Here is a 26,089-nt window from a genome sequence, read left to right as displayed (position 1 = left end):
CAGGCACCATCTTGCTATCAGACGAAGGCCTCAGGAGGCTGTGTCTGTGGGACTGGCTTCTTCCCAAGTGTCTGTTTTGACCTTACCCAGGCAGCAAGCAAAATCGTGACTGTCTAACTGAAGCCTGTTGTCATTTTCCAGATATGCACAAAAAACAGTGCTGGAAATTATACAAACCACCTTCACATGGACTGTGTGATTACAGGCCGGCCCTGCTGCATTGGGACCAAAGGAAGGTAACGAGTTTTACCTATATGGAGAGGGGCTGGGTAGCGGGGTGAGAAACAGGGGTCCCTTTTGGGGTTGTAGACAAAGCCATTTGTCCTCCTGCTTCCTGCATGCAGCCCAGAGCCCTGCTGGGAAGGGGAGCCCAACCAGGTCTCCCAGACAGAGCAGGACTCAGACAAGCGCAGGATAACAGCCAGCCTGCTTCTTTGGTGTGGCAGGGTATCTCATTCAACTGATCCTGCAGTTTGGAGGGACTCAAAGCCCTGGGAATTAAATATTTTTTGGGGGGAGTTCAGTGCTTTTCCTCGGGAATGGCCAGCGTGTTCCTAACAGGCTACATTGGCCCAGCTTGGTACCTCTGAGCATTCAAGGAGCTGTCAGGAAATGACCAACTGTGGGGTTTGCCAAGGAGGAAGATGTTCTTCCTCATGTTGCTTTTCGGCTTAAGTAGTTGCCTAGCGCTTGGACATGGCTTTCCCTGCTGGGAAGAAAAATCAGTGCTGCCCCAAGGGGTTTCTCTGTCCCAAAAGTCAGGGCAGGACACTCTTGGCTTAGCCTCTGCCTTCCTACGCTGTCAGCGACTCAGGCACAGGACTCCTAAGCCCAAGAGACACAAATTCCACAACCCTCAGTGTTTCTTTCTCAGCTGTAAATAGCTCAGCTTCAGTACTTATTTTGGAACCCTTGTATGCAGGGCATTAATCAAGGGGGGGAGGAAGCAGGGGGTGACTGAGACTTGTGTTTGGGAGAGGAGCGGGGGGGAAGCGGCAGGTATGAAGAGTGGCGTCTGACTGAAATGGGAATGCATTAGTGCACCCGTTGCAGAGATGCTACAGCATGTCAAGGGCTGCATCAGTTCTCATAGACAGATTTGGGATGAGATGAGGAGGAGTGGGTGTCCAGGGACGACACTGTGTCTTCCACACATGACTGTGACCAGTCATTTCTCATTTTGATTACCTGTGCTTCTTCCAGGTGTGAAATAACTTCCCGAGAGTATTGTGAATTTATGCGGGGCTATTTCCATGAGGAGGCAACGCTTTGCTCTCAGGTAAGTGCAGGCTGGGGTTTTGTATGGCCACTCCTGTTCCTCTTAGCAGCTTGGCAAGATTTGGGAGCGACTGTGGCAGTATGGGTGGGAATCCTGTGTTCTGCCCTTAGGCCGAGTCCCACCCTGAGCCCAGGGGAAGTTGCTGATCCAGAATGTAGTGGCAGAGCTAGTTGCATCCGTCCTTTTTGGGAGACCAGTTTAGAACTTGGGGCTGGTAGCCACAAAAGCCCAGCACAGGACCACTGTAAAAGCAGCGGGTGAATGCAACCTTCCTGCTCCATGGGTGAGCAAATGGGGATGTATGTTGTACATGTGTTGAGGTGATAAATAAGGGCCTAATTCTGCAGTAAGTAACGGGTGGGGTCAGAGGCAATTGGTGTTGGAGACAAGTGTTGGGACTTGATACAGCAGGGAAGGGAAAGGAGAACCCCTTTTTCAGAGTTAGCTGCAGTCTCTGACTTTGGTAACTGGCTGTGCTGGGTGGTGCTGGCTGGCACACCTCATGACCCCTCTTTTGCTGCCCTAGGTTCACTGCATGGATGATGTCTGTGGACTCCTCCCTTTCCTAAATCCAGAAGTCCCTGACCAGTTCTACCGCCTCTGGCTCTCACTTTTCCTACATGCTGGGTAAACACAGGTGCAAAACTTCCAGTGGGGGGAACCATGGGATTGCCATGAGGGTTGTTCTAGTGGTTTCTTCCCTGGGGGACAGTGGGGGGCTGAGTTTTTGTCCCTGCTGAGGTTTACCAGGCTGCATTTGTTGGGAGGGATATTAAGAGGCATGGGCCAGATCAGGTGCTTTCAACAAGACTCGGCAGAGAAGACAAATGAGCTGAGCGCATTGGGGAATTCAGTGGCTGCTGCTTCAGCTCCTGTACTCTGAATTTGGCAGGATCCTGCACTGTCTGGTTTCAGTCTGTTTCCAAATGACGATCCTGCGGGACCTAGAGAAGCTGGCAGGATGGCATCGCATCTCTATCATCTACCTGCTCAGTGGCATCACTGGGAACCTTGCCAGTGCTATATTTCTACCCTACAGAGCAGAGGTGGGTCTCCTACAGACTAGGGTCCTGGCAACTTGCCCTGAATACAAGTCTCTTCATCCCTGTGCCTCTCTGGCAGAGGCAGAGAAACCAGAGCTGCGCTTATTTCTGCAGCACGTGGATTGTGCAGATTTGTAGCTAGAAGTCAGCACCACACCGTCATCTAGCTGCCAAGCAGTAACATCCCTCAGAGTACCTTGGGCTTTCCAAGTGACTGACCCATTCTGGCCATGGGAAGATGGCTGCCTCTTGCAGTGAATTGGGGGTGTCGACCAGATGATGAGGCCCGTGGTAGGCTGGGAATTAAGATTTGTAGCTGGTGCCAGAGACCCTCCACATGCAAGTGGCAGGTAGGAGAGGGTGTGGGCTAAGACCACAGCTTGCCTTTCTCTCAGATGGTCCAGGACTGTCCCTGACCACATTCCACAGCTGGAGAAGCCCGATGTGACCATCGGCTTCACTTCAGAAGGCTGCATGGGTTGGACCTGGAGGACCGTCTTCCAGGTCCTTCAATAAGGAAGAGTGCATGGTGGGTGAGGGGACCAAGGAGATGGCCTTTAAAGACCTCTCCACTCTGGTGACTCAAACCAGATTCACCCTCCTTAAATTGAAGATCTGTTCTGGCCATTGATGGCCTCACACCTACCTTGGTCCTCGTGTCAAACCAGGCCTTGAACCCCATTGTCAGGATGAAGTCTCACGCTGCGGCATCTCTTTCCCAAGTAACACTGAACAAGGAGTTGGTTGAATGATAAGTAACTGTAATGGCTGGAGCTGGCTGCAGAAGCCAGGCAAATGGCATGTGCCTGATGTTACTTGTAATGCTCTTCTTCTGCAGGTTGGCCCTGCAGGATCCCAGTTTGGGATTCTGGCCTGTCTCTTTGTGGAGCTCTTCCAGAGCTGGCAAATCCTGGCACGCCCATGGAGGGCCTTCTTCAAGCTGCTGGCTGTGGTGCTCTTTCTTTTTGCCTTTGGCCTCCTGCCTTGGATCGATAATTTTGCTCACATTTCAGGATTCATCAGTGGTTTCTTCCTCTCCTTTGCCTTCCTGCCCTACATTAGCTTTGGGAAGTTTGATTTATATAGGAAGCGATGCCAAATTATAGTTTTCCAGCTCATCTTCATTGCACTCTTCTCAGGACTTGTGATTCTATTCTATTTCTACCCCATCAAGTGTGAGTGGTGTGAGTTCCTTACTTGTATACCATTCACAGACAAATTCTGCGAGAAATACGACCTGGATGCACAGCTCCACTGAAAGGCAAAGACGGGCTTCTCGAGCAGGCACTGGAGATGGACTGTCTTTGCATTTGCTGTGCTAGTTCCATATGGACAAAGCTTCTAATCCAATGACACTTCTAACCCTGCCCGTGGTTAATTTAAACTGTCTCTTTAGCACTCGGCAGGCATGTTTTGCCTTATCTCAGAAGACTCTGAACAGAACGTTTGTGCCTTGTTCAATTGTATTGAACCTTTTCTGCTGCCATTATTTTTATTACACTAGTTTCAATACTACATTTTTAACCAGAGTTATTTACTACTGCTGAGGTGGTGATTAAATGGAAAGGTAGCGTTTTAGCTACTGTTAATTGTTTTGCATAGTCTGTGGCTATGTTTGTTGCTTTATTTCACCCATGTTGTTTCACACACCAGTAGGATGCATGCTTTTCTGGCCCCCAAAACACCCAGACAGATTTGCTGCTGGAAATCACAGAACCATTAAGGTTGGAAAAGACCTCCACGATCATCTGGTCCAACCATCCCCTAATAATAGTGTCACCCACTAAACCATGTCCCTAAGCACCAGGTCCAACCTTTCCTTAGACACCCTCAGGGACGGTGACTCCACCACCCTCCCGGGGCAACCCGTTCCAGTGCCTGACTGCTCTTTCTGAGAAGAAATGTCTCCTCATTTCCAACCTGAACTGCCCCTGGTGCAACTTGGGGCCATTCCCCCTAGCCCTATCGCTAGTTACCTGTGAGAAGACGCCAACCCCCAGCTCCCCACTACCTTTCAGATAGTTGTAGAAAGCACTAAGGAGAGAAATAAGGGCTTTAAACGCTTCAGAAAACTAGAGAGTCTCTTTAATCACAGATAGTGCATTCAGCATACAGCTCAGAGGGAAACATTTTGAACAGTGACTGCGAAAACATGTAGGAATTTCTATTCAACTGGAGTTTGCTTCTCTGGGAAATGGTACAGTCTTTTCCTCTAGGAGAGTGCTGGATCCAGTGCCTGGTCACGGTAGAGCTGGATTCTCTGCTGGATTTCTCTATTAAAGAAAGAACATATTTGAAAGTGGCAGTAATAACTACATGACGGGCTCTCTTACATCCACAGTACCAGAAGGATGAACCGCTGCTATAGGTAACTGCTGGGCATGGGCACTATGGGGTAGACAGAGCTTTTCTGTCATGGCACACACTTCATTACACTGGATGCCACAGATGCGGTAGTACTGAAAGAGGGAAAAAGCTACTGTGGTCACAAAGTGACAGTTTCTAACCCAGCTAGCTGGAGCCACAAAACAAAGAAGTGTTTGGAAAAATTGCAGTTACCACTGCTTTTTGGTGACTGTGTTTTTAGGTGATGAGGGGAGACAAACAATTTCAAACATGCTAAGTTTGGGAGTCTTGGCCACCCCTTGTGTCTGTGTGTATCACTGCAGCACGATACCAGAACTACGCTGTATACTTGGGCTACATACAGGTAAATATACATGCTACCAGTAGTCTTAAATCCATCAGCTGCACAAAAATACTACAGCCAAAAGTTGCCTAGTGCCTTCTGAGAACAACTCAACTGAGCTCAAGGTTTCCATAAACTGAGAAAATTGAGAAATTGAGAAACAAAAGCTACATGGTACATAAGCAGAGGTGCCTCTTGGTAACTCCTCATAACGTCCAGTAATTGAGGAAAATGGCTCAAAGTACACCCAACGTGGAACAGCAGCAATGTTTACTTGAGTTTGTATATGTGCACCCATGGGACGCTTCTTTTAACTGCAGGTGCTCTGAAGGGTATAGGAGCATTAGGAGCAGGTGGAAGAAGAGTCACTTGGATATAACGAGACTCACAGGAGGATCAAATGAACTGGATGGTGACAGTCACGTGTAACACAGAGACCTCATCTTCCTAGGCATTAGTTAACAACCTGCCACATTTCTGACAGTGATTTCCAGAGATTCATCAAGTCTAAAAAAAAATAAAATAAAGCAAGGTCCCAGAAGCAGTCATAAGAGCAAACAAAGGAATACCGTATTTAAGGATTCTCAAGACACTGGGGGAGCAGTCTAAAATGTAATGTAGGGGTTAGAGATGCACCATTGCTAACACTTAGGTATTGCTGCTGCTGCTGCTGATGTGGTTTGTTAACTGAAGTAGCTGAATCATCATTCCCTGCCCTAAGAGAAGCACAAGCAACACAATGAGAATGTGGAAATGGACCAGAGCCAGCGCGTGAGCCTAATGTAGCCATGGACGTTCAGGAATGCTCTGCTGTACAGTGGAGAGCAGCACCACAAGCTGCTGTAAGTCTGAATGCTAAGGCCCTGGGAAGACAAAGCTGAAGAACTGGTAGCTTGTAATGGATATTCAGGACTTACCTGACAGGTTACTTTCGAAGTTTCTTAATGAAGCTGACCTCATCCCGGTTTCTGATGCCATACCTGAACAGAGAGTTGTGCTGTTACATGCCAGTTCTCCGGAAACCACAAACTTTGAAATCCTATAGCCTCCTTTTCCCAGGGGAAGATGGACTCCTAATGTGCTCTACTGCAGGACAGTTTAAAATTCTCACCTGCATAGGCTGAACAGGATCTGATCATCTGCCTTTTTAACTGCAACACCTCAACACAATGTCTGTCACCCATGGCTCAGTCTTTCAAGGACAGATTTGATTAGGCAGGGCTGTCTTTCTAGGGACTCTCATTCCTGCTGAGTTTGTAATACTTCAGACAAGCTTTTCTTGCCGGTGTGCATGAGGGCTGATATAACCAGCACTTGCTCTATGCAGCAGCTAGAGTACACAGAAGTACCTCCTGCCTCCTTGCCTTGAGAACAGGCATGGAAGCATAGCAGTGGTTTGTCAGTGTTGTTACAAGGATTGTCTCTGATGTGTGGCTGAGCAGGCTTTACATTCTTTCAACCCTTCTCCATGCCCTTCTACCTTAGCAGCTCTGTCAAGCTCTGTGAGGGGGTCTGAGCACTGGCACAGGTTGCCCGCAGAGGTTGTGGAGTCTCTGCTCTTGGAGATACTCAGAACCCAACCGGATGCAGCACTGAGCCACCTGCTCTAGGTTACCATGCTTAAGCAGAGGGTTGGACTAGATGACCTCCAGAGGTCCCTCACCCCATTCTGCGACTTCAAAAGCTCCATCTGATTTCCTCCCTTAGAACACCTTCGATCCCCTCCACCATGTCATGGGGCCTGTGCTCATCTCCTGCTGAGTAGCTGCTCCCACATGCTCCCAGTTCCACTGGAGATGAACTGATGTGCTTCACGTGCACAACACCATGCCTTGCCTTCTACGTGCTCTTCTCCCTTCATCTCTCATTTATGCTTTTTCTCACTAACCTCATCTCTGCAGAATAGCTCAGGTGTGAACTTAGTGTTTAGCCGTTGTGCAAAGTTTAGTGTGGCTGGGCCAGGGACAATGTTTGACTGCCTTGCTGTCATCCAAATTGCACAAACACCCTCATCACGGAAAAACTGTGGCTGAAGAATTACCCACGGCTTTCCCGTCATGCAGCTGTCCTCTGCTAGGGACGTGTCCCACCTGCGTGAAGCTCTGCTCCCACCCTGCAATCCATTTTGGAGAACCTGGCTGAGCCCTGGCACAGAGGTGCAAGCCAATCCCTCCCCGTGCTCATGCTTTGAGTACAGCCTGACTCTAACGAGGCTCATCCAGCCCCCACGGACGCCGGAAGCGACTCGCTCACTCACTCTCTCAGCTTCTTTCTGTCATCTGCCAGTTTCTCTCCGGCGTAGGTTAGGTGGTACGTCCTCCATATGTACTTCCTGGGGAGAAAAAGGGGTTAAGCGGGAGCCCCGGGGGGCGACCGGGGCAGGGCCGGGCAGCCCCGCGGCGGGGCGCCGCTCACCAGCTGAGGTGCTGGGCGCCGCCCTGCCGGGCCTGCCGCAGCTGGACGTGCCTCCGCAGCGCCTTCTTCAGCTCCAGCACGGTCGCGTTCTGCACCACCACCACGGCTGCGGAGGGGAGAGCCCCCGTCAGCGCCCCCTCGGCCGCCGTCCCCGTCCCACACGCCCGCCGCCCCTCAGCCCCAGACGCACGCATGGTCTCGCCGTCCGCCTTGCAGACGCGCACCGTCATGGCCTGCCCGTACTCCAGCGCCACCTGAGAGCCGATCTCCTCCGGCGTCACCTGCGGGGAGCGAGCGGGCGGCGGGGGGGGGGGGGGGGGGCTCAGCCTCAGCCGCGCCGCCCCCGCTCCCTCGCTCCGCTGCCCCGTGCCCCCAGCCCCGGCCCCACCTGCGGCGGGAGGTCGCAGAGCAGCGGGTCCTGCACCAGCCGCGCCAGCGCCGCCTGGAAGAGCTCCAGCACCTCGGCGTGCGCCAGCTCCTCCTCGGGCTCCGCCATCGCCGGGCCGGAAGGGGCGGCGCGAGGCGCGGAACCGGCGATGTTGCTGTTCTGCCCGGCCTGCGGCAACGTGCTGGTGGCCGAGGAGGGGCCGCGGTGCCACCGCTTCGCCTGCACCACCTGCCCCTACGTGCGCAATGTGACGCGGAAGGTGCCGGGGGACCAGGGGGAACCGGGACCGGGGGGGGGGGGTGGAGAATGGGGGGCGGCCGCGGTCGGCCCGGACCCCGCTGACCGCCGGCGGCCCGCAGGTGACGAGCAGGAAATACCCGCAGCTGAAGGAGGTGGACGATGTCCTGGGCGGCGCCGCGGCCTGGGAGAACGTGGACTCCACCGCAGGTAGGGGCCGTGGGGCGAGCGGGGCCGGGCCGGGCCGGGCCTTGCCTCCCCTCACGGCGCCTCGCCCCCCGCCCCGCAGAGCCGTGCCCCAAGTGCGAGCACCCCCGCGCCTACTTCATGCAGATCCAGACGCGCTCGGCCGACGAGCCCATGACCACCTTCTACAAGTGCTGCAGCCCCCAGTGCGGCCACCGCTGGAGGGACTGAGTCCCCCGCACGCCTCGGGGCCGGCCCAAGCTGAGGGGGCCCCGGCCTGGTCCTGCCCCGCGGCCAGGCTGGCGGCGGCCGCCCTCGCAATAAAGCTGGCGGTGAGTGGAAATACCCGCGTCGTGTGGTGCTTGGAAAGCCGCTGAGGCTGAGACTGCCGTGGAGAACTGGAAGAGGAGAGGCCGAGCCAGTGACAGGTGAAAAAAATCAGTGTTTAGGAGGTAACTTTAGTTAGCTGAAGCTCTCTAAGAATACTCGGCAAAGGTTAGCCCAGATTCAACTGCTGTGGAACTGACCCACACGCAAAGCAAAGGTAAAATGTTACCGCTGGAGCCTTCAGGGGAGAAAAAAAGAACAGGGGCCTTTTGCCCCACACAGGCAAACCAGAGCAGAAGTTCTGTTTAAAATCTTGCAAAAGCTAGGAAGGATGCATGGAGTCCTTTGGACAGATAGAGGCCTGGCTTGCCTTTTACAGGAATTTCTTTCAGAGCGTACTCAGTACTGCATCCCCAGCTCCAGCAAACGCAACATGAGCACCTTTGATGTGCAATTAAAAAAACCAGCTCTTCATAAACACCCTGGCTAATGGCTCACACCCAACTAAAACAGACCATTCATGTGGCCGTTAAAGGACATGAAATGCTATCTTGAAGAGACTGCTACAATATCTCACTACAAAAAGATCTAAAAAGAATGCCTGCTGAAGAAGCAGTATAGTAACTGAAAAATAATAAAGACACTAAAAAAAAGTAGGATCAAGTATTACCTTCATCTTAACATTAAGATTTATTCTCAGCTTAAATGTATTCAAAAGTAAAAATAATTAAAAAAACCCACTGCTTTCTTAAAACAAAACATGATGGAGCACAAATGATATAGTGTTTAATCTGCATTAACACTTGTTCCTAAGGGCTAAACCAGTTTAACACAACTCAAGTTTAGATCTTCTGTACATTTTACTATCTTTTATCTATTATACATGGATAATCTGCACCCATTTATTCCAGTTAACTTCATAGGGGAACACTCTTCCCAGCCTGAGAGTACAGTCTATGGTAGGCTCAAAGTATGTTGTTGGGGTTTCACTCAGTTTGGGATTGTTTATTTGTTCTTCCATAACTGGCTTAGAGAAGAGAGACACCAGGGATGGCTTTTTCATGTGGAATCGTCTGATGCAACCAAGAGCTTCAAGACCCTGCAGAAAAATTCACACATTTTAGCTTGAACAGTTGCAAAAACAAACTAAACGACCCACCCACCCCCTCAAATGCTATTCTACATTTAGTGTCCCCAGAAACATTAGGCAATTTGTACCGAGTAGTTTCACTTCCAGCCCACAGGAGGACACGGGGATGGCAAAGTTTACTGCACACCAAAGAAAGTTCACGTAGCTGGATATACCCTCATTTGTCATTTTGCTCATCAGCTACTGTGTCTCTTGAGGATAAAAGCCTTTCAGCACAGCAGTTGATGTCTGGATACTAAGAACACACTTTCAATGACAGGTCTCAGAGTTACACATTGGAGCTGGTATAAATGTACCAGGATTCTGAGTCAGCTCTTGTTAATGGGTAGGCATTTGCTCCCACAGCAACACCCAACAAGGCAGTCTGTGTGCTGTATGTGCTGACAATACCTGCTGCATATTCAGGGATCTTATGCAGGGAAGCATTCAGATCTACTAGCGCTTGGTATAATACTACAGATATAATATATATATATGTGTGTATAGAATATATATAGCTCTGTATATGGTTTCAAAACCAGTTCTCACCAGATTTATTAGTAATGAAGCTAGATTCAAAGTTCTCCAGTCTGTAAAAAACACACGTAACTCTTTGATTTTAATTCAAGTTGCCTAGGAATTTGTGTTACTCTCCCACACGTGCAATGCCTGACCAATGTGCACTGCACACTTAAACCTGTTCGCGGCTGCTCTGCCTGTCTCCTGATCCCAACTAATTGCCAACAGAAATTTTGCCATGGCACAGGACATAGGGGCATGCCGTGCTGGATGGAACACCTACAAGGCAGGATGGTTAGTCAGTGCACGATCGGTAGTGTACACAACTTGCATTGTTACCAAAATGTCTTTGGACATGCCACATGTGTGACATATGTACACTTGAATATTCATTTCTATTGTTAAACAGGGGAAGTCATGCTTATGGAAGCAACTACAATATTACTGCTATACTTAAGATTTTGAACCATCTTAGAAAAAAATCAAGGTTTCAATTGCAAAGCAGCAGTGGTGGTGATCCCATGTCTAGATGTGGAAAAAAAAGGAAACAAATTTTCTCGCCATGTATTGTTTTACAATTAAGGATGTATGCCATCAAACAGGCTTATAAAACAGGTCTTATTTACAGTAGTTTTTAAACACATTTCTTCAGAAAGCTAAAATTGTTACATCAGTAACACAGTAAATCCAAGGACAGGTAAAGCAGGCTTCTTTCTATTCTCACTGTGAGCAGTAAATTCCTCTGGCTTTGGTTAGCTTGCACTAATGGGAGAAGAATGTTTTTCATGGTTCATTCACAGTTGTCACCCATTTTGCTGGGACTTCAAGTGAAGTAGGTGCTGACTCTTACTGTAGAAGCCTCACCGAACTGAGGTTCACACAGCTGATGGTTCACATACCTGCAGTATCTCCAAGACGGCAACAGGCTGCAGTACCCCCATATAATGCTGCAGCAGCAGGTCTTCCGTTATGCCTGGTTTCGTCATGATGTGATAGAGCACAGCTTCCATCATTCCCTTACATACAGGTTTATTTAGATTCCCATCCACAATCCTCCACGGTCTCCCAATGAAGCAGACATTCTCACAGGCCCTGCAAAAGACAGTTCAAGTTCAGCTCTGCCAGCTGCTACTTTGAATGCAAACTGCTGGCTGCATCATGATGCCTCTTCCATCCCCCTATACTGGCAGCCAAGGCAGAATGCTTGCAGGTTTATCTTTGTCTAGTGATTGTGTGCAATTGTAACCAACCCTGTCCTTAGTTCTTACTAGGTTTTCCCAAAAATAATTAGCTAGATTTCCCATCATCATAATTTCTATGTAACAGTGACCGGCCCCAAAGTGAACACGGTCTCACCAGCGCTGCTTACAAGGGGACAGTCACTTCCCTAGTCCTGTTAGGGAACAGTCTACACTATTTCTGATATAAGCCAGGATGCTGTTGGCCTTCTTGGCCTCCTGGGCACACTGCTGACTCATTCAGCTGGAGGTCGACCAGCAGCCCCAACTCCTTTTCTGCTGGGCAGCTTTCCAGCCACTCTTCCCCCAACCTGTACCCACTGCAAGGGGTTGTTGTGACCCAAGCTCAGGACCCAGCACATCACTGATGATCAGCAAAGTTTTGTTTCACTTGTTTGTTTGCATTATTTCTATTATCCTCCAAAAGTTGCCAAAGACTTGCTTTGATCTGCAACATACAGCAATGATACTCAGACAGGAAACCGAATCGCTCATTTTTAGCATTTTGGATGCAAAGGCTGGACCCTGCATTGTAATTCACACTTTCCATATTGCGGAGTTTCCACGTGGCCAGGAAAGGCATAGAGAAGGTGAGACTCACCGACACTGGACTTGTGAATTAAAATTCCTGTTTTTCCTCTGATACTGGAGAGCACACATATGAACACATCAGCAACATTAACAAGAACAATGGAGGAAAACATGGGGCTCATCTTCAGTGCTCTCAATTCATCACAACATAAAGCTAAGGTCTCCAAAGCATTTGCTTTCAGAAGTTATTTTAGTAATGATAACTGTTCAGCTATTCTGCAGACATCTGTTACTCACCTGTCCTTAGCTGCCTGGGATAAATCTGTCATAGAACTGTCTGAAAAGAAAACAAACATGTAGTTTTTAAATTAATTAGCCCAAACTTTATCTGGTAGAAGGAAAGTAAAGGGCAGCTAAGCTGTAAAAGGCAATGGCTTATGCTAGAAAATAACAGAATCAAACTAAGTGGTGTTGTTCTCTGTTGCATGGGGAGTACCACGATTCCACTCTGCCTTTACCTGCCTGCAGCACAGCCCTTCTTCCACACATGTTCTCACAACCACATCTGTCTGCTCCAGCCACACTTTTCGTGGTTTTATTCCAAAATCATAGCAAGAAGTTTTATCACTAGAACTCTTATTACACGGCTGAACAACAGACAATTCTATGTACTGAAAGAACAAAGTTTCACCCTATGCTGGGTCTCAGCTTGCAAGTGCTCACATGGGTTTGGGTTTGTTTAATTTTATGCTGCTGCTGGTCATACTGAAGTTGATCAGCCGTCTGAGTAACTGTAGACTTAGGACTTGAGAATGTAAACTCAGGATTTCAGCATGGTTTACTTTCAAAATTAAGGTTGTCACTGCAACTTCCATGATCCATTATGGCATGGGTTTTAATTACATAATTACTTAATGTACATACTTCTACCACACCCAGAGGCTAACAGCTTTGGCATAAGCACATGTAAAGCCTTCAGCTGTACTTCATCAGTAAGGCCGGTAAGAGCTCTGCACTTGATAACAGCTACAATTTTACCCCTCCTATGTTACAAACAGTAGAAGAAGTTAAATCCAAAATATTATTTTAGCAGTTCTTAACATGAAACTATTAAAGTCTTATGCTACTTAGACAGCCCAGAGTCTATTTCTTGCAGGAAAGTCCCTATTAAACAATAGTCAACTCCCAGACCCTATGGATCAATCTGCACTGATTCATATGGCAGGCTGCAACTGTAAATGCAGGGTAAGGGCAGATTTTGGCAAAATGCCACAAAGACAGTTAGCTTGTGATTCAATCTGAAATGAGAGCTGATAGAAACAAAAACAAAAGACACCCCCCCGCTCCCCCCCATCAACCTACTCAATGTAAATCCTGGCAAGGACTACTAGCTATTAAAAAAAAAAACTGGAAATAAAAAGGACAGGAAAATGGAGTCAGACTGGGTCACAAAAGAGGCTATTAATCTTTTCACTGGCATGTCCTGCGTTCTGGTGAATGGTTTAATGACTTCGCAGCTTTCAGTCACAGGTATTCTAGTTAAAGGTACACCATAGTGCTGTGTTTTCTAGATTTAAAAATGTCTAGCCTTTGGAGTGAAGCCAGAGATGAGAAACTTCAGATCCAAATATGTCTTTGGAGAACATTAAGACATTGACTGTCCCATTCTACTCTGTGCTGGTGCGGCCTCACCTTGAGTACTGTGTGCAGTTCTGGGCACCACAGTGCAAAAAGGATGTAAAACTGTTGGAGAGTGTCCAGAGGAGGGCTACAGAGATGGTGAAGGGCCCAGAGGGGAAGATGTATGAGGAGCGGCTGAGGTCACTGGGCCTGTTCAGCCTGGAAAAGAGGAGGCTGAGGGGGGACCTCATCGCTGTCTACAGCTTCCTCACGAGGGGGAACGGAGGGGCAGGTGCCGATCTATTCTCTTTTATGACCAGCGATAGGACCTGAGGGAATTGTCTCAAGCTGTGACAGGAGAGGTTCAGGCGGGATATCAGGAAGAGGCTCTTTACTGAGAGGGTGGTCGCACACTGGAACAGGCTCCCCAGGGAAGTGGTCACTGCACAAAGCCGGTTGGAGTTTAAGAAGCGTTTGGATTGTGCACTTAGTCACATGGTCTGAATTTTTGGGTAGACCTGTGTGGTGCCAGGAGTTGGACTCGATGATCCTTACGGGTCCCTTCCAACTCGGGATATTCTATGATTCTAAGAAAATGGGTTTCTAAGGAAAGCACATTTCTGGACTAGGCATGAACATTCCAGGCACAGGCACTGAAAATAATCTTTCATGTATCTGAAGCCTCTAATACATTCCAGATCAACTAGTGCAGTGCCACTTCGTGAGAAACAAAAACTTCCCTTGGTGGGTATGGCTTCATAAAGGATCAAGTGTTTGCTTATAAAATGGAGCTACCTGTTTGGGATCAGATGACAACGAGCTAGCCTCTATTTCTTGGATGTAGAACACTCCTACATACCTTTTAAGACCTCTGGGTTCTCCTGTAAGTGGGAAACATCATCACACTGCTCTTTGACTGAGTGCTCAAGGCTAGGCGTAAGCTTGTTGTGGTCAGTGCTGAAATCATCATTTTCTACTTCTGGCTCTTTGTCCTCAGAACAAGGTTTATCTTGACCCTTGTATGCATCCACATTCACAGTGTCTGGAGTACACAATGGGTGTTCAGCTGTATGTTCTGATTGTCCCCCCAGGGAGCCTGATTCTCCATCCATGATCGAAGGGTTCTTCATGGTAATAGGATCAGTAACATCTGCATCAAAGTTACTTGCATTCGCACTTTTCAAACCACTCTGTGAATCCTGGCAGAGTTGGTTACCATCTTGAAGGACATAATTTTCAGTCTTGCATCTCTTTCTTGGGGGTTCTTCATCACAGAGATTTTTTGAGTCTGTTTCCAGCTGTTCCTCCTCTTGTGAACATTCCTCTCCCTTCTTTGGTCCTGACAGCAGGCAATCCTGTTGTACATCTGAGAGAGTGGTGTCTGCACCTTGCTGACCAGAATCATCTGGTTTATTCATCAGACATACTGAATGTAATAGCCATGGCTTGGCAAATATAATTGCAACCAGTCGTACAGTATAGCCTCCTACTTCTAAAACCTGCTGCATTTCAATGAGGTCCTATGGAAAAAAAAAGAAAGAAAAAAGATCTCAGGAGCTTACAATGGAAAAAAAGGCATTATAACTAAGTATCATGGAATTGTCATATTTAAGTAGCAGCTAAGAGGGAGAGCTTAGTAGGATATTCAATTTCCTGTCCTGTTGCGCTTAAGTTGAAAAGATGTTGTGTACCTTAAACTTCTTTGAAATTGCAACCCAAGACATTTTCATTCAGCTTAAATTAAGTTAAACTGTAACTGGGAAAGAGTACTTTGCTTCCAGAGGTGAATGCTGACACCTCTAAGTTTCTGAAAAAGTTAATTTCTGTCTTTGAATAACTGCTGCTTTAGATTTTGGCCTTACTAACTGTGAGGCAAGATTGCTATCATGCTATTGGTATGTTATCTCCTGTCTAATATGAATAGCTTTGTTCAATTTATATTGCTTCATACCATCTGGAAGACTGTTCTGTTCAAGGGGAATTCTAGGCATGCAGACATTAATGTATGGAAAACAGCTGGCTGTTAAACCACCTGAATGTACTGCTGCAAGTTCCTGGTGCGAGCAGGTTCCACCTCTTCATAGCTGCAGAAGCGTTTGCCCAGGTCAGCTTTGCAAATCCCGAAGTGGGAAGTGGCTTCTATTGCATTACGGATCTCCAGAACAGCAGCTGTGTCCCTGGGATTATAGCCATAGCATTCTGTACACTCACGAAGAAACTGATCAACATCGTACTTTTCTTCTTGGACTTTTATCAGCCTAGTAAAAGTTTCAGGAAGGCAGGAGACTCCCACAGCTGTGTTATCAAGCACAGAAGAAATTGCAAAGCAAATAAAAAACAAGTGTATAAGCTGTGATGTATTGTTATTACACAGCGCACTACGGAAAGATAAATATTCTGAGACAGACAGATTAGAGGTGTTCTAGACAATTCCAGTTAAAAACAGAGCTCAGCTTTCCATGTTCGTTACCGCAGCTTCCTTTTTCCTTTCTGCCTTACATATTTGTGTCTGAAAAGGCCTGTAGCAGTACAGCAAGCTGGTTTGAAAGGGCCTACTCTCTTAGCAAAGGGAAGTATCACTGGAAGACAGTGTAGACTTTCTGGTATTCTCTAACACTGGGCCACCTTACCTTAATTAATTAGTTAACTAAGTTAACTAGTTAATTAAGTTAACCTCATTAATTAGTTAGCCCAGCTCTCCAGCCTGTCCAGGTCTCTATCACACTGAAAAATCTGTGGCAGCTGATCTGTGGCAGAAAGCTATTGGCCAAACGTGGCATAAACTGCAAGTTCACAATGTTTTAGTACAACCAGTATAACAAGCACCTCTGTGTTTGGGGACAGGTCTGTCACTGCACCAAAACTCACCCCCCACTGTACTAAGTATTCAGAAGCTAAGCAGCATAAAACCTTTTTTCAGTTCCGGATGATTAGGTGGCAGTTTTGGCAGCCCTCTTATCTGCTCCCTGCCCTTTTATCTGCAGGTTTCCTTTACATCATGCACTGACAGACACTTACATGACACAGCTGCACTTCTTTGACAGCCAAGGAAAAACAAGAACTGTAATGAGCTGTTAGCTGAGCAGACCTGCAGGGCATGTGTGGTAGCAGAGATACAAGAAATAATTCTATTTTACCTCTATCACAATAACAATAGGAATGGGCAGGGACAGCACTAGCCCTTCCCACTAAGAGCTAAACAGCTAAAGGCTTTCCTGGATACATTTGCATTACAGCAGAAAGGAAGATCCTCAGGAAGGAAGAGTGCCGATAAATTGCAAATATTCAAGCTGTAAATATTATCAACAAGTTTAATTACTGTAGCTAAAAGGCCAGAGATTGAACACCACTATTTCAGTCACTTGCAAGAGACAAGTAAAAGTGAATTTCCATTCAAGGAGCTCTGAAAGATTTTTTTTTCCTCTTTACAGAAAAGAAATCCTGGGTGTAAGATAGCATAGTACTTTAAGTTATTGTGGGGACTGAAAAATTTAAAGAAAAAATGGAGCAGAGGACAAACTTCCTATTTGGATGAACAATTTCATGCAATATGAAGTGCAGCCAAGGACTTGTCACCAACCACCAAAAGGTGCCTTTATAAGTCGACCACTTGTTTGTATTCAGTCAGGAAAGAAAGCATTACAAGGCAAACTGCATGTCTAATGTAAAAAGAACATTCCTATTAGGAGGCTTTGTTCAACTCAGAAAACACATGAGCTGAGGATTTATCTATCCTGCTCCAGCCCACATCTGTGAACAAACCTGGAGAGCTGAGTCTTCCTGGAACTGGTGTACACCGCAGCTTAACCTTCACCTGGCAGGAATTGACCACGATATTGTCACTGGGACTCAGATTGCGCATACTGACGATTCCAGGGGCATAGTAGCCTCTCATCAGTAAGTAATTGGTATGAGATGCTTGACGAGCTTTTACTTCTATTCTCCGTTTGCCTCCAGAGCTGTCATCTAAGTCATCCTCCTCCTCTTCCTCCTCCTCAAGTCCTTCTTTTCCCAAGCTACAGCAAACAGAGACATTTTGTTTGTTTGTTGCCTCCCTCCGCCAAAAAAAAAAAAAGAAATTGACTCATTACAATGAGTACAGCAAGAACGCATGCTATTCTGCATTCCAGTAGTTAGTCATGAACAGCTGTGGGTATGTCCATAACAGGCTTATTTGAAGTGCTGAGAACAAACAACCGTAGAAAACAAAATCCGGTGAAGGTCCACAGTGAAGTATATACTCTCTTTTTGTGAACATCTGAAACGAACCCCGAACATCTCAGCTTACAGTGCTGAACCTCTTTGGCTGAACAGAAGCTTCATCATGAGAGAACACCTCTCAGAGCACAAAGGCTGAAACCGTAAGTGTCTCAGACAGGACAGACATGAGGCATGTCTGCCTCATAGGGTAGGGTTTATTTTTAAAAGGAGAAAAGCATTACAGACCAAACACCTCAGTTACTTAAAAAAAAAAGAAAAAACAAAAACAAACAAGAAAACTGTAGACAACCTCTAAGTAAAGAAAGAATAGTTGTAACAGCAGCCATGATAGATTTCCCAGGAACAAATTTAGTCAAGTCAACACTTACTTTCCAGGACAAGAAAGAGCCATTCTGGATAAAGGTGAAGCAGACAAGGCTCTGGACAACTGATCTAACCCTGAAGTTGTCTCTCTTTTAAGCAGATTATGCCAGAGACAACTTAACCTATGTTCCTTCTACTCTTTTCTGAGATGGCTTAGACCTGAAGTACCTTCTCTTAAAACATATTAAAACCAAAAAAGAAAACATCATTTTGAAAAAAACTAGCGTGAGCATATCAAAACTGGTTGGAAAACTGAACTCAGGTGCCTCTACTCACAACTAGGACTTCTCCAGAGTTCAGTGTTGTATGCATTTCTGCTAATGACCTGGGTGATAACATAGCTTACTAAATTCGCAGGGGATCACCAAACTGGAGTGGCTACAAGTATGTGAGAGGACTGGATTCGTTTTCAGAATGTTTCCATTGGAAAAATAGTCTGGAAAAGAACAGGATGCAATTTCATATGGACAAATGCACTTACTATTTATATTACAGTACTATACACCTGTATCCGCACTGCGGGGAAACAACTAATGATGTGAAGGAAAACAATCTTGTTATAGCGAACCACAAGCTGGACATCAATTACCACGCTTTTTTTTTTTTTTTCTTTTTGGCAAGAATATAGCCATTAATCATGTTGGGGTATATAAGCAGGTGTATCACCTATATAATTCGATAAAATTGTCACAGACCTGCCAGCAAGACCATGGCATTTGTTTCTTGACATCACAGTTCAGTTTAGAGGAAAATAATACGGAAGACACAGATCTGGATAATACACCAAAAACACTACCAAAGGAACTAAGGCTGCTCATTTTAAAGAGCAGCAGATTTTGGGAGGAGGACTATGATAACAAATATTCAAAAAGCTGCTCTAAAGAGAAAGGGAACAAACTATTTCCCGTGTACACTGGCAACGTAACAGGAAGCAACAGGTTGCATGCAGCAAGAAATTTTAGTTGTACTCTAACAGAACACATGACTATTGCAAGACTGCCAAGAGAGAGTTTCAATTTCAATGCTATTCAATTGCTGCAGGTTTAAAAAATAAAAATTAAAGAACAGAAAATACACAGAACAAATATTGTGGAGCCAGGTGTCACTGACAAAGAAATCCTAATAAATCTTTGTTAAGTCCTTGAAATGGGAAGGTACAGTGTTGAGATAGCCAACTTCATTCAAGTTACTCCCAAACCTTATTTACTAATAAAAATATCAGTATTTACCTTTTTATCACTTCATTTTCTACCATAGTGCTGTCCACCACAACTATCTGCTCTGGGATCCTCACATTCACAGATACAAGTCCCAGGGAGAATAGGGAAAGCATTGCCACACAGTGACCACCTGGTCCATCCATAGGAAATGTAATCATGCCTTCTGATGCTTTGCTTTCTTGATCTTTAAACGAGAAGTTATCTGGCTGGTCTGATTTTTCTGTGTCCTTGAGCTTCTCGAAGAACTGAAAGGACTCTGTACAGATTGTACTAGGAAACCGCCATGTAAAAACTCTGGACAAACAAACAAACAAACAAGAAAACCAATCGGCAAACCATAAATCTTTTGTAGTCTGTTCTTACAGTGTATAGATTTCAAACCAATAGTACATAGAGCAGCCAAACAGTTAAAGTTCCATGCTAGAGCTGATGACCAAGTATCCTCTACATCTGCTTTCACAGTCCCTTTACTAGGTCCAGAACAGCAGGTATTTGTACACCATGTAAAGGTCAGGTACTATACAGCAAATATAAAGCAACGATCTCATCTCCTGCTTGAGCATTGAATGCATTTATAGCTAACTGCTCTTCCCCGCCCCCCGACATCCAGGGTACAGTACAGCACAAAATAATTAGAGACGAAAAATCTTTTCACCACATCTAGAACTTTGGTGCTACCTCTCCTCTCCTCTGCGTATGTCTTTCTGTAAAGGCTCTTCAGCAAACTTGGCTCTATTCCCTGTATGGTCCCAATTGCTAACTGAATGAAGGGCTAACATACATAGATGGTATCTTCATCTCTTGAGCTTCAGCTGTGATGGCCGGGTTTCTTTTTTACTCTAGGTACTTCATGTGTATTCTCTCCTCCATGCCAAGCATACCAGACTGGATTCTTTTTATTTGCTCATGCATATACAGTGACACCCACCTGTAATAACTCTGAGAGAGCTGATATGACATGGGTACAAAAGGCAAAGCCCGGCTTTTCTTTGGACCCAGTGTATGGTTTACTCGACGGCGATTGACCAGGCTTCTCTTCTGACACTCTAGGAAAGCCTTCACAAGAATGTCATCCCGGTACTCCCGGTACAAACGAAATGTCTGCAAAAAACACCAACATAAAAGACAGTTTTAGCTCTGAACCCACTGTTAGGCTCATCTACTGGAGGTTTATATTAACTAAATGAACGTTGAGCTACAAGCCAGAATGTAAATGACATATATAAATTCACTTAACTACACTATTTGTTTCTTTTATTGGCTTCCAGGCTTTCCACAGTAAATGCCAATTAAATTAACTAAATACCGGAGAACACTTGAAATTGAAAACGGGATCAGTCTCCTACTAGAATTTAACATGTAAAGCACATTCATTTGCACTGTGCCTGGATAGATTATTCCCATCATTTTACCAGGCAGACATGCTTCCACGAACTTTACTTTTTAGGCCCCATTCTTGCCTGTTGATATTTAACTCCTTTGGAACTTCTAACTTTATTTTTTTGAAGTGTTTCACTGATAGATGATACATTTTTGTAATCTCCAACACTGAAGGAGAGGTTGACCAACACCAGTGGCAGCTGGATACTAGGACTGCCTTTGTGGTATCTCCTCCAGAGCATAATTTCAACTGCTCAAGCAGGCACTAAATCATGATACAGTTTGACCCACTGGAATTGATATAGAGTTCATTTCCTATGATTTTCAGGGATTGCTCCAACCTTACATCTTGCAATCTCAACCTCAGCAGAAAAGCAACATATAGAAAAGCTGCCTGGCAAACATAATTTCTCAAAAGCAGAACAGAGTAATCCCCAAAGAATGGATACAAATCTAAGTTTCAGGGTGTCTTGTCTCCCATTTGAAAAGACATTATGACAAGGTAAGGAAAAGCTCTTTAGGACTGTATGACCAGTAAGGATTGGTCTAGATTTTGTACCTGGAACGACTGGCAAGATTTCATCTGGTTATCTGAGAGTGCCAAAGTGCTCTGAATAAGATTCTGTAGCACTAAAAAATGAATATCGTAGACACTGAAAAAAAAAAAAAAGAAGTGTTTATTCATGATGATGATTTTTGAGCAGGAGGTACCAAACTACTGAATTAGCACAAAAATAGGCCAACTCAATCACTTGCTGCTTTGAATATAGATTTCTAAAGGTATGAGATCACTTCAGCTGAGGATCATTAATGTAAAGGAGCCTGTTACATTTCCTTGACCCTCCACCCTGAATTTCTGGATCAGTCCAGATAACATGACATAAAACAAAGTTCTTTTTGATAACATCTCCTCCTCTTAAGGTACAGCACCCATATGGAAAACATAAATGTCATTATAATGGTAAGAGACCACCAGAATGACAGATTATTGTCTTAGTTGAGAATATTCATACAGGAAAGCCTGTCTTATTTTAGATTCCAGAGAACTCCTTGCCAGTAAATAAAACTTCTGCTTCTACCTCTACCCATCCCTTAAGACTCCTCTGGATGCTTATAGGCTAACACAGAAAGGTGCTTCCCAAGTACAAAAGCCTTCTGCCAAAAGCCACTTTCCAAAAAATATCTCTGCATTTTCTGCCAACACGAGACCTGGGCTCATCTGACAGTCCTGCCCTATCTTTTATCTGCACATGAGCCATAATAAAATAGATTTTCTTAGAGCAACCGAGGCTTCCCAACACAGTCTTCAAGTCAAGCATTTGCTTTGTGTTCTGCAATTTCCAGACATCTCTTTTGTATTTCTTCACAAGTCAAGAGGTCAGATTTGTAGAACATTGCAAAGCATTTCAGGAATGATCTTACTACTTCCTAAATTCTGGTGAGGGCAGTAAGTGGTAAAAATTTCTTTTGAGTGGCAAAGGAGATTTAAAAACCTGGAGATAAAAATAATCACAAAAATGCTGAAAATTCAGTTTTCCCAATGGAGAAATTTTGAGAAGGTCATTGCTGCTGTCATTGTATTCATCAAATCCACGATCCATGTCAGAGATAACTGCAGGCTTTTAAGTGTATTCTTATACTAAGCTTTGTATTGAAAAAAACCAAACCAAAACAAAAGAAAACAAAACAAACCCATACTGAATTAGAAGACTATATACACGACTTTCACACATGTGAGGGCTGACATGACCTTGGAGTCCCAATGGAAAAAAATGGTGTTGGTGTTACTCACCTACTGAGACTATCCTCTTTTGTGTTTTGGTTTGTATCTTCTCCAATTGCCAAAACTCGAAATCTAGTTAAGTGAAGGAAAAACGCTGTGACAAAATTATCATGCCTTATACTGAATCTGTGCCATACCGAGATCTTGATTTCATATCAACTGTGAAATGCAGAGGTTGACCACAGCAACTGCTAATAACCTAAGTACTAAAACAGTGCAGGGGTGCTCTCTGCTCCAGCAGCCCTCAGTATAACCACCAGATAAAACACATGCATGGGAGCTAGTACAGAATTGTACAGATTTGGTATTTTACTGAGTTCTCAGACTTTCAGTTGCCATCCACGGCATTTCTGTAACATACAGCTTTTCCCAAAGTTAAAAAAAAAAAAAAAAAGTAACAAAGGTGCTAAATTTTTTATCATAAAATTGTTGAGACCCATATTTTCAAACTCATCTCCAAGTAATATTTATCAACAAAGAGCCTGGGGAATGCTATACTATGCTAAGTGCTCTTCAGTATCACCAGTTTTAGACAGCAGCATTGAAATGATTTAGCTAAGTAACCAGCAACAAATTATGATACAAAATGAAGCCAGTTAATCTGGAAAATGGTAAAGGAAAGTCTTATATTTCATCCAAAATATCACACCTGAATACCTACATCGCTAATAACAAAGCTGAGGATTTAACCGTTTATGAAAATTTGACACTGGAATTTCTGGTTTTATTATTTAGCAAAATGGAAATGATTTAAAATAAGCATGCTTGCACAAATAACTGAAAATTAGTTATATATTTGTATTTAGGAGTTATGGATTTGAAAGAAACATTGCTTGTTGTATGTATTGAAAATTCTTTTGATACCAAGAATACAAGTAGCAGAGGGTATGAACCATGCATAGCAGAGAACAGGTATGCTCTGAATGGCCCCCCTCTCCCACTATCTGCCCAAGTACAGAGTCAAAATCACCATTATTAAAATACCTGGAAAAGAGTTCCTGCAAAGTATCAGGAATCTCAAGGTTGGGATTCCCCAGTGTTGAACTGAATTTCACTTTCAGTCTTTCCACAAACTGCTTAAACTCTGTTGCACAAACCTTTAAAAACCAAGAGAAAGAAATTTTGGTTGGTAACATTTCTGAAGAGTTGGAAAAGACCGTTTACTTTTAAAGTGTTGATGGAAAATTCTGGTAGAGAGAGCTTAGTATTGAATTATCCAGTCAGAGAAATAGTCCAACAGATGAGAGAATGCATTAAAAGCTCTGTAAAGATTGCTGATTTTCTCAACAGTTGCAGGTTCTGTGTGTAATCAGGCTCACAGCTAAAGCAACCCACCATGAAGATAGTTAATAAAAATTACACACAATTAACAGCATAAGATCTCTTGCTAGAGCTTTGTTTAGGCTTCTGCTTAAGTCTTTTTTTCTCTTTATACCCTTCACAGTCTCTATCACGTTCTACCTCTAATCAGTCTGCACAATCACTTTTTGAAGGACACCTGCTAGACAAGAGAAATGGTCCTGAATCTCTCTGGAAACAAGTTTTTATTTGCTTCCAAAGAGACTTTGGGGACAGACGATGGAAGGCAAAAAAGAACCCAACAAATAAGATAACATAAAAATTTTCTCCCCTATACTGTAAAACAATCTATAGAAGAAATGCATAAAAACAGCACGAGAGTCAGCAGTTTCTTTCTGTGAGAGCTAGCAGCTTCAAAGCTTCTTTGCTTTCCATTCAGGTCCTCTTCCCAGAAGAGGAAAAGTCGCTTCTCCTTAGCTTCCTGGACAGAGTAGGTGAGCAAGGATAAGGATGCATACAGTATTTTTCAATTCCTTATGAAGTAAGAAAGTGTGGCAGAAGAAAGAAGGAAGCAAAAAACATACAGTCTGTCCTCTGCAGTATGTATATTGCAGTCTGTGTACAATTCATTCCTAGAAACTGCCCAGCAGGACCAAAGATGCTCCCTTGAACACTGCTTCTCCAATAAAATTTGCCTACAATCTTACATTCAGCCATACAAGCAGTGCAATATTTCAAGATGCAACTGGATTAAAAATACAAAGTTACCAAGCAAAGACGTTTTCTTGCTCAGATAACAAGGGGCTAAGAGGATTTTAAAAAAAAAAAAAGTCAGTGTACATGAATACACACGATGGATATTTACAAACAACCACATTGAAAAAACAATTTTGTTGTGCTGTTTACATGCCTTTGGAAGGCTGCGAGTGTCCGTCTCATTCCCAAATAGCAATGATGCTACATTTTTACAACAATGCTATTTTTAAAGTGGCAAAGAGCACAAGACAGATAAGAAATTAAGTCATAGTGCAAGTACTCAAGAAATGAAATCACAGTGCAAGCACTCAGTAATCCAAGCAATGCAAGCACTCTATGACCTTTCAGATTATTTCCCTCCTACCTGTGGGTCTTCATAGTTATTTTCTCTATTCATGAAATCATCAATGAGGGCTTTATCTTGGTAAACCTCAGCAAGGCAAACTCTGCAACAGATACAATTGAAGACATTGTAACTGGTTGAAATTCTCTCAATCTAATGCTGCTCACAGAAATACCTATACGTATCTATACGTATACGTACCTATATGTATAACCTATATGTATCATTTGCAAAATAGGAATAAAGGAAGAATTCTGCCTAACTTATCACATACCTAGATTATCAGTGCAATCAAACCAACTCATCTTCACTTCGTTACTTCATATGGGCTGTGATAGAAATGAGAACTGAATAATAAACCTAAATTTCCTTTAGGAAAAACTTCTGTGCCATGGCCCATACACAGTGCAAGAATAGCACCCATGCAAGTCTATTTTTTTTTTTTTGAATATTTTTGTAAGGAATGCAAGAAAGTGGAGCAGAATAGGAAGCAGAGGTGTTCTGAGAGGGACAAAGGGCTGAAAAATTTAAGTGAGGCAGCTTGGTTCATCTGAAAGAAGGTACCTAAGTATAAGAGAGTTACTTGTCACTGTTACTTCTAAATCCCTGTATCTTTACTTAAGAACTGACAATCAAATTCAGACATTAATAACCCAAATCAGATTCAAATTGTTCTTCTAAGCATGTTTGTCTCCCCTGTCTAGCTGAAGATGTGCAAACAGTAGAGCTAGTTACTTTAAGTATGTTAACCCTTTTTTCCTAGTTTGAAAACAAGCAATTACAAATATTTCTAAGGATCAAACAAGAGGTATGGAACGTCAGTTTGATCTTTCCCGTTACAGAACTTTTGTCTTCACAAAGGTGTAATAATGGATCAAAAAAAAAATTCATTTCAATCAGAATCCTCTTATAACAGATACCAACAGGATACAGAAAGAAGGAAGAAGAGGCTGCGCACAGAGTGATACCTTTTTTGTGTAATCTCCCAGCTTCCGAGAATTTGCTTGAAAGGGAAATTCCTGATCCACAACAATGTCTTTACGTTTATAATATCTTTAATACTCTTCAGTGGATTTTTCTTTCACTAATTTATCTAGTTACTTTCTGAATCCATGTAAACTTT

General features: G+C 44.4%; 4 protein-coding genes across 15 annotated transcripts in view; 2 read left to right on the top strand and 2 right to left on the bottom strand.

Annotated features, from left to right (window-relative positions):
* The window catches only part of RHBDF1 (rhomboid 5 homolog 1), a 37,950-nt gene extending 34,027 nt beyond the window's left edge, over positions 1-3,923 (top strand). For all 7 annotated transcript variants that reach the window (XM_066977497.1, XM_066977500.1, XM_066977495.1 and 4 more), the window contains 5 exons: positions 142-236; positions 1,204-1,279; positions 1,806-1,906; positions 2,172-2,325; positions 3,161-3,923. In XM_066977497.1, the coding sequence (XP_066833598.1) occupies positions 142-236; positions 1,204-1,279; positions 1,806-1,906; positions 2,172-2,325; positions 3,161-3,580 (846 nt within the window). In that variant the 3' untranslated portion in view covers positions 3,581-3,923. The remainder of the gene's footprint in view (positions 1-141; positions 237-1,203; positions 1,280-1,805; positions 1,907-2,171; positions 2,326-3,160) is intronic.
* Positions 3,924-4,385: 462 nt separating this feature from the next.
* On the bottom strand, positions 4,386-7,947 carry SNRNP25 (small nuclear ribonucleoprotein U11/U12 subunit 25). 2 transcript variants are annotated; one of them, XR_007163429.2, is made up of 7 exons: positions 7,815-7,947; positions 7,617-7,707; positions 7,427-7,532; positions 7,269-7,343; positions 5,929-5,991; positions 5,401-5,518; positions 4,386-4,595 (listed from the first exon to the last, which is right to left on the bottom strand). XR_007163429.2 is itself a non-coding variant. In XM_048064239.2 (6 exons), exons 1-5 carry the CDS (start codon positions 7,920-7,922, stop codon positions 5,937-5,939), a joined length of 435 nt encoding a protein of 144 aa, XP_047920196.1. In that variant the 5' UTR covers positions 7,923-7,947; the 3' UTR covers positions 4,386-4,595; positions 5,929-5,936. The 2 variants fall into 2 exon arrangements, 1 of the variants encoding a protein (XP_047920196.1); XM_048064239.2 differs by lacking the exon at positions 5,401-5,518.
* POLR3K (RNA polymerase III subunit K) lies at positions 7,941-8,580 on the top strand. Its single transcript, XM_048064247.2, has 3 exons — positions 7,941-8,073; positions 8,174-8,261; positions 8,341-8,580. Exons 1-3 carry the CDS (start codon positions 7,963-7,965, stop codon positions 8,466-8,468), a joined length of 327 nt encoding a protein of 108 aa, XP_047920204.1. The 5' UTR covers positions 7,941-7,962; the 3' UTR covers positions 8,469-8,580.
* Positions 8,581-9,325: 745 nt separating this feature from the next.
* The window catches only part of GTF3C1 (general transcription factor IIIC subunit 1), a 47,302-nt gene continuing 30,538 nt past the window's right edge, over positions 9,326-26,089 (bottom strand). For 3 of the 5 annotated variants that reach the window (XM_048063929.2, XM_066977486.1, XM_066977487.1), the window contains 12 exons: positions 24,988-25,069; positions 23,553-23,665; positions 22,578-22,640; positions 21,345-21,438; positions 20,334-20,506; positions 19,415-19,699; positions 17,364-17,656; positions 15,634-15,896; positions 14,461-15,121; positions 12,279-12,318; positions 11,112-11,304; positions 9,326-9,663 (listed from right to left, as the gene is read on the bottom strand). In XM_048063929.2, the coding sequence (XP_047919886.2) occupies positions 9,442-9,663; positions 11,112-11,304; positions 12,279-12,318; positions 14,461-15,121; positions 15,634-15,896; positions 17,364-17,656; positions 19,415-19,699; positions 20,334-20,506; positions 21,345-21,438; positions 22,578-22,640; positions 23,553-23,665; positions 24,988-25,069 (2,482 nt within the window). In that variant the 3' untranslated portion in view covers positions 9,326-9,441. The remainder of the gene's footprint in view (positions 9,664-11,111; positions 11,305-12,278; positions 12,319-14,460; positions 15,122-15,633; positions 15,897-17,363; positions 17,657-19,414; positions 19,700-20,333; positions 20,507-21,344; positions 21,439-22,577; positions 22,641-23,552; positions 23,666-24,987; positions 25,070-26,089) is intronic. The other 2 variants (XM_048063932.2, XM_048063940.2) reach the window with 1 other exon arrangement.

This window comes from Anser cygnoides, chromosome 15 (genome assembly GCF_040182565.1).
Source record: "Anser cygnoides isolate HZ-2024a breed goose chromosome 15, Taihu_goose_T2T_genome, whole genome shotgun sequence".
Taxonomy (NCBI): Eukaryota; Metazoa; Chordata; class Aves; order Anseriformes; family Anatidae; genus Anser; species Anser cygnoides.
This window is presented reverse-complemented; position numbering and strand designations above follow the sequence as displayed.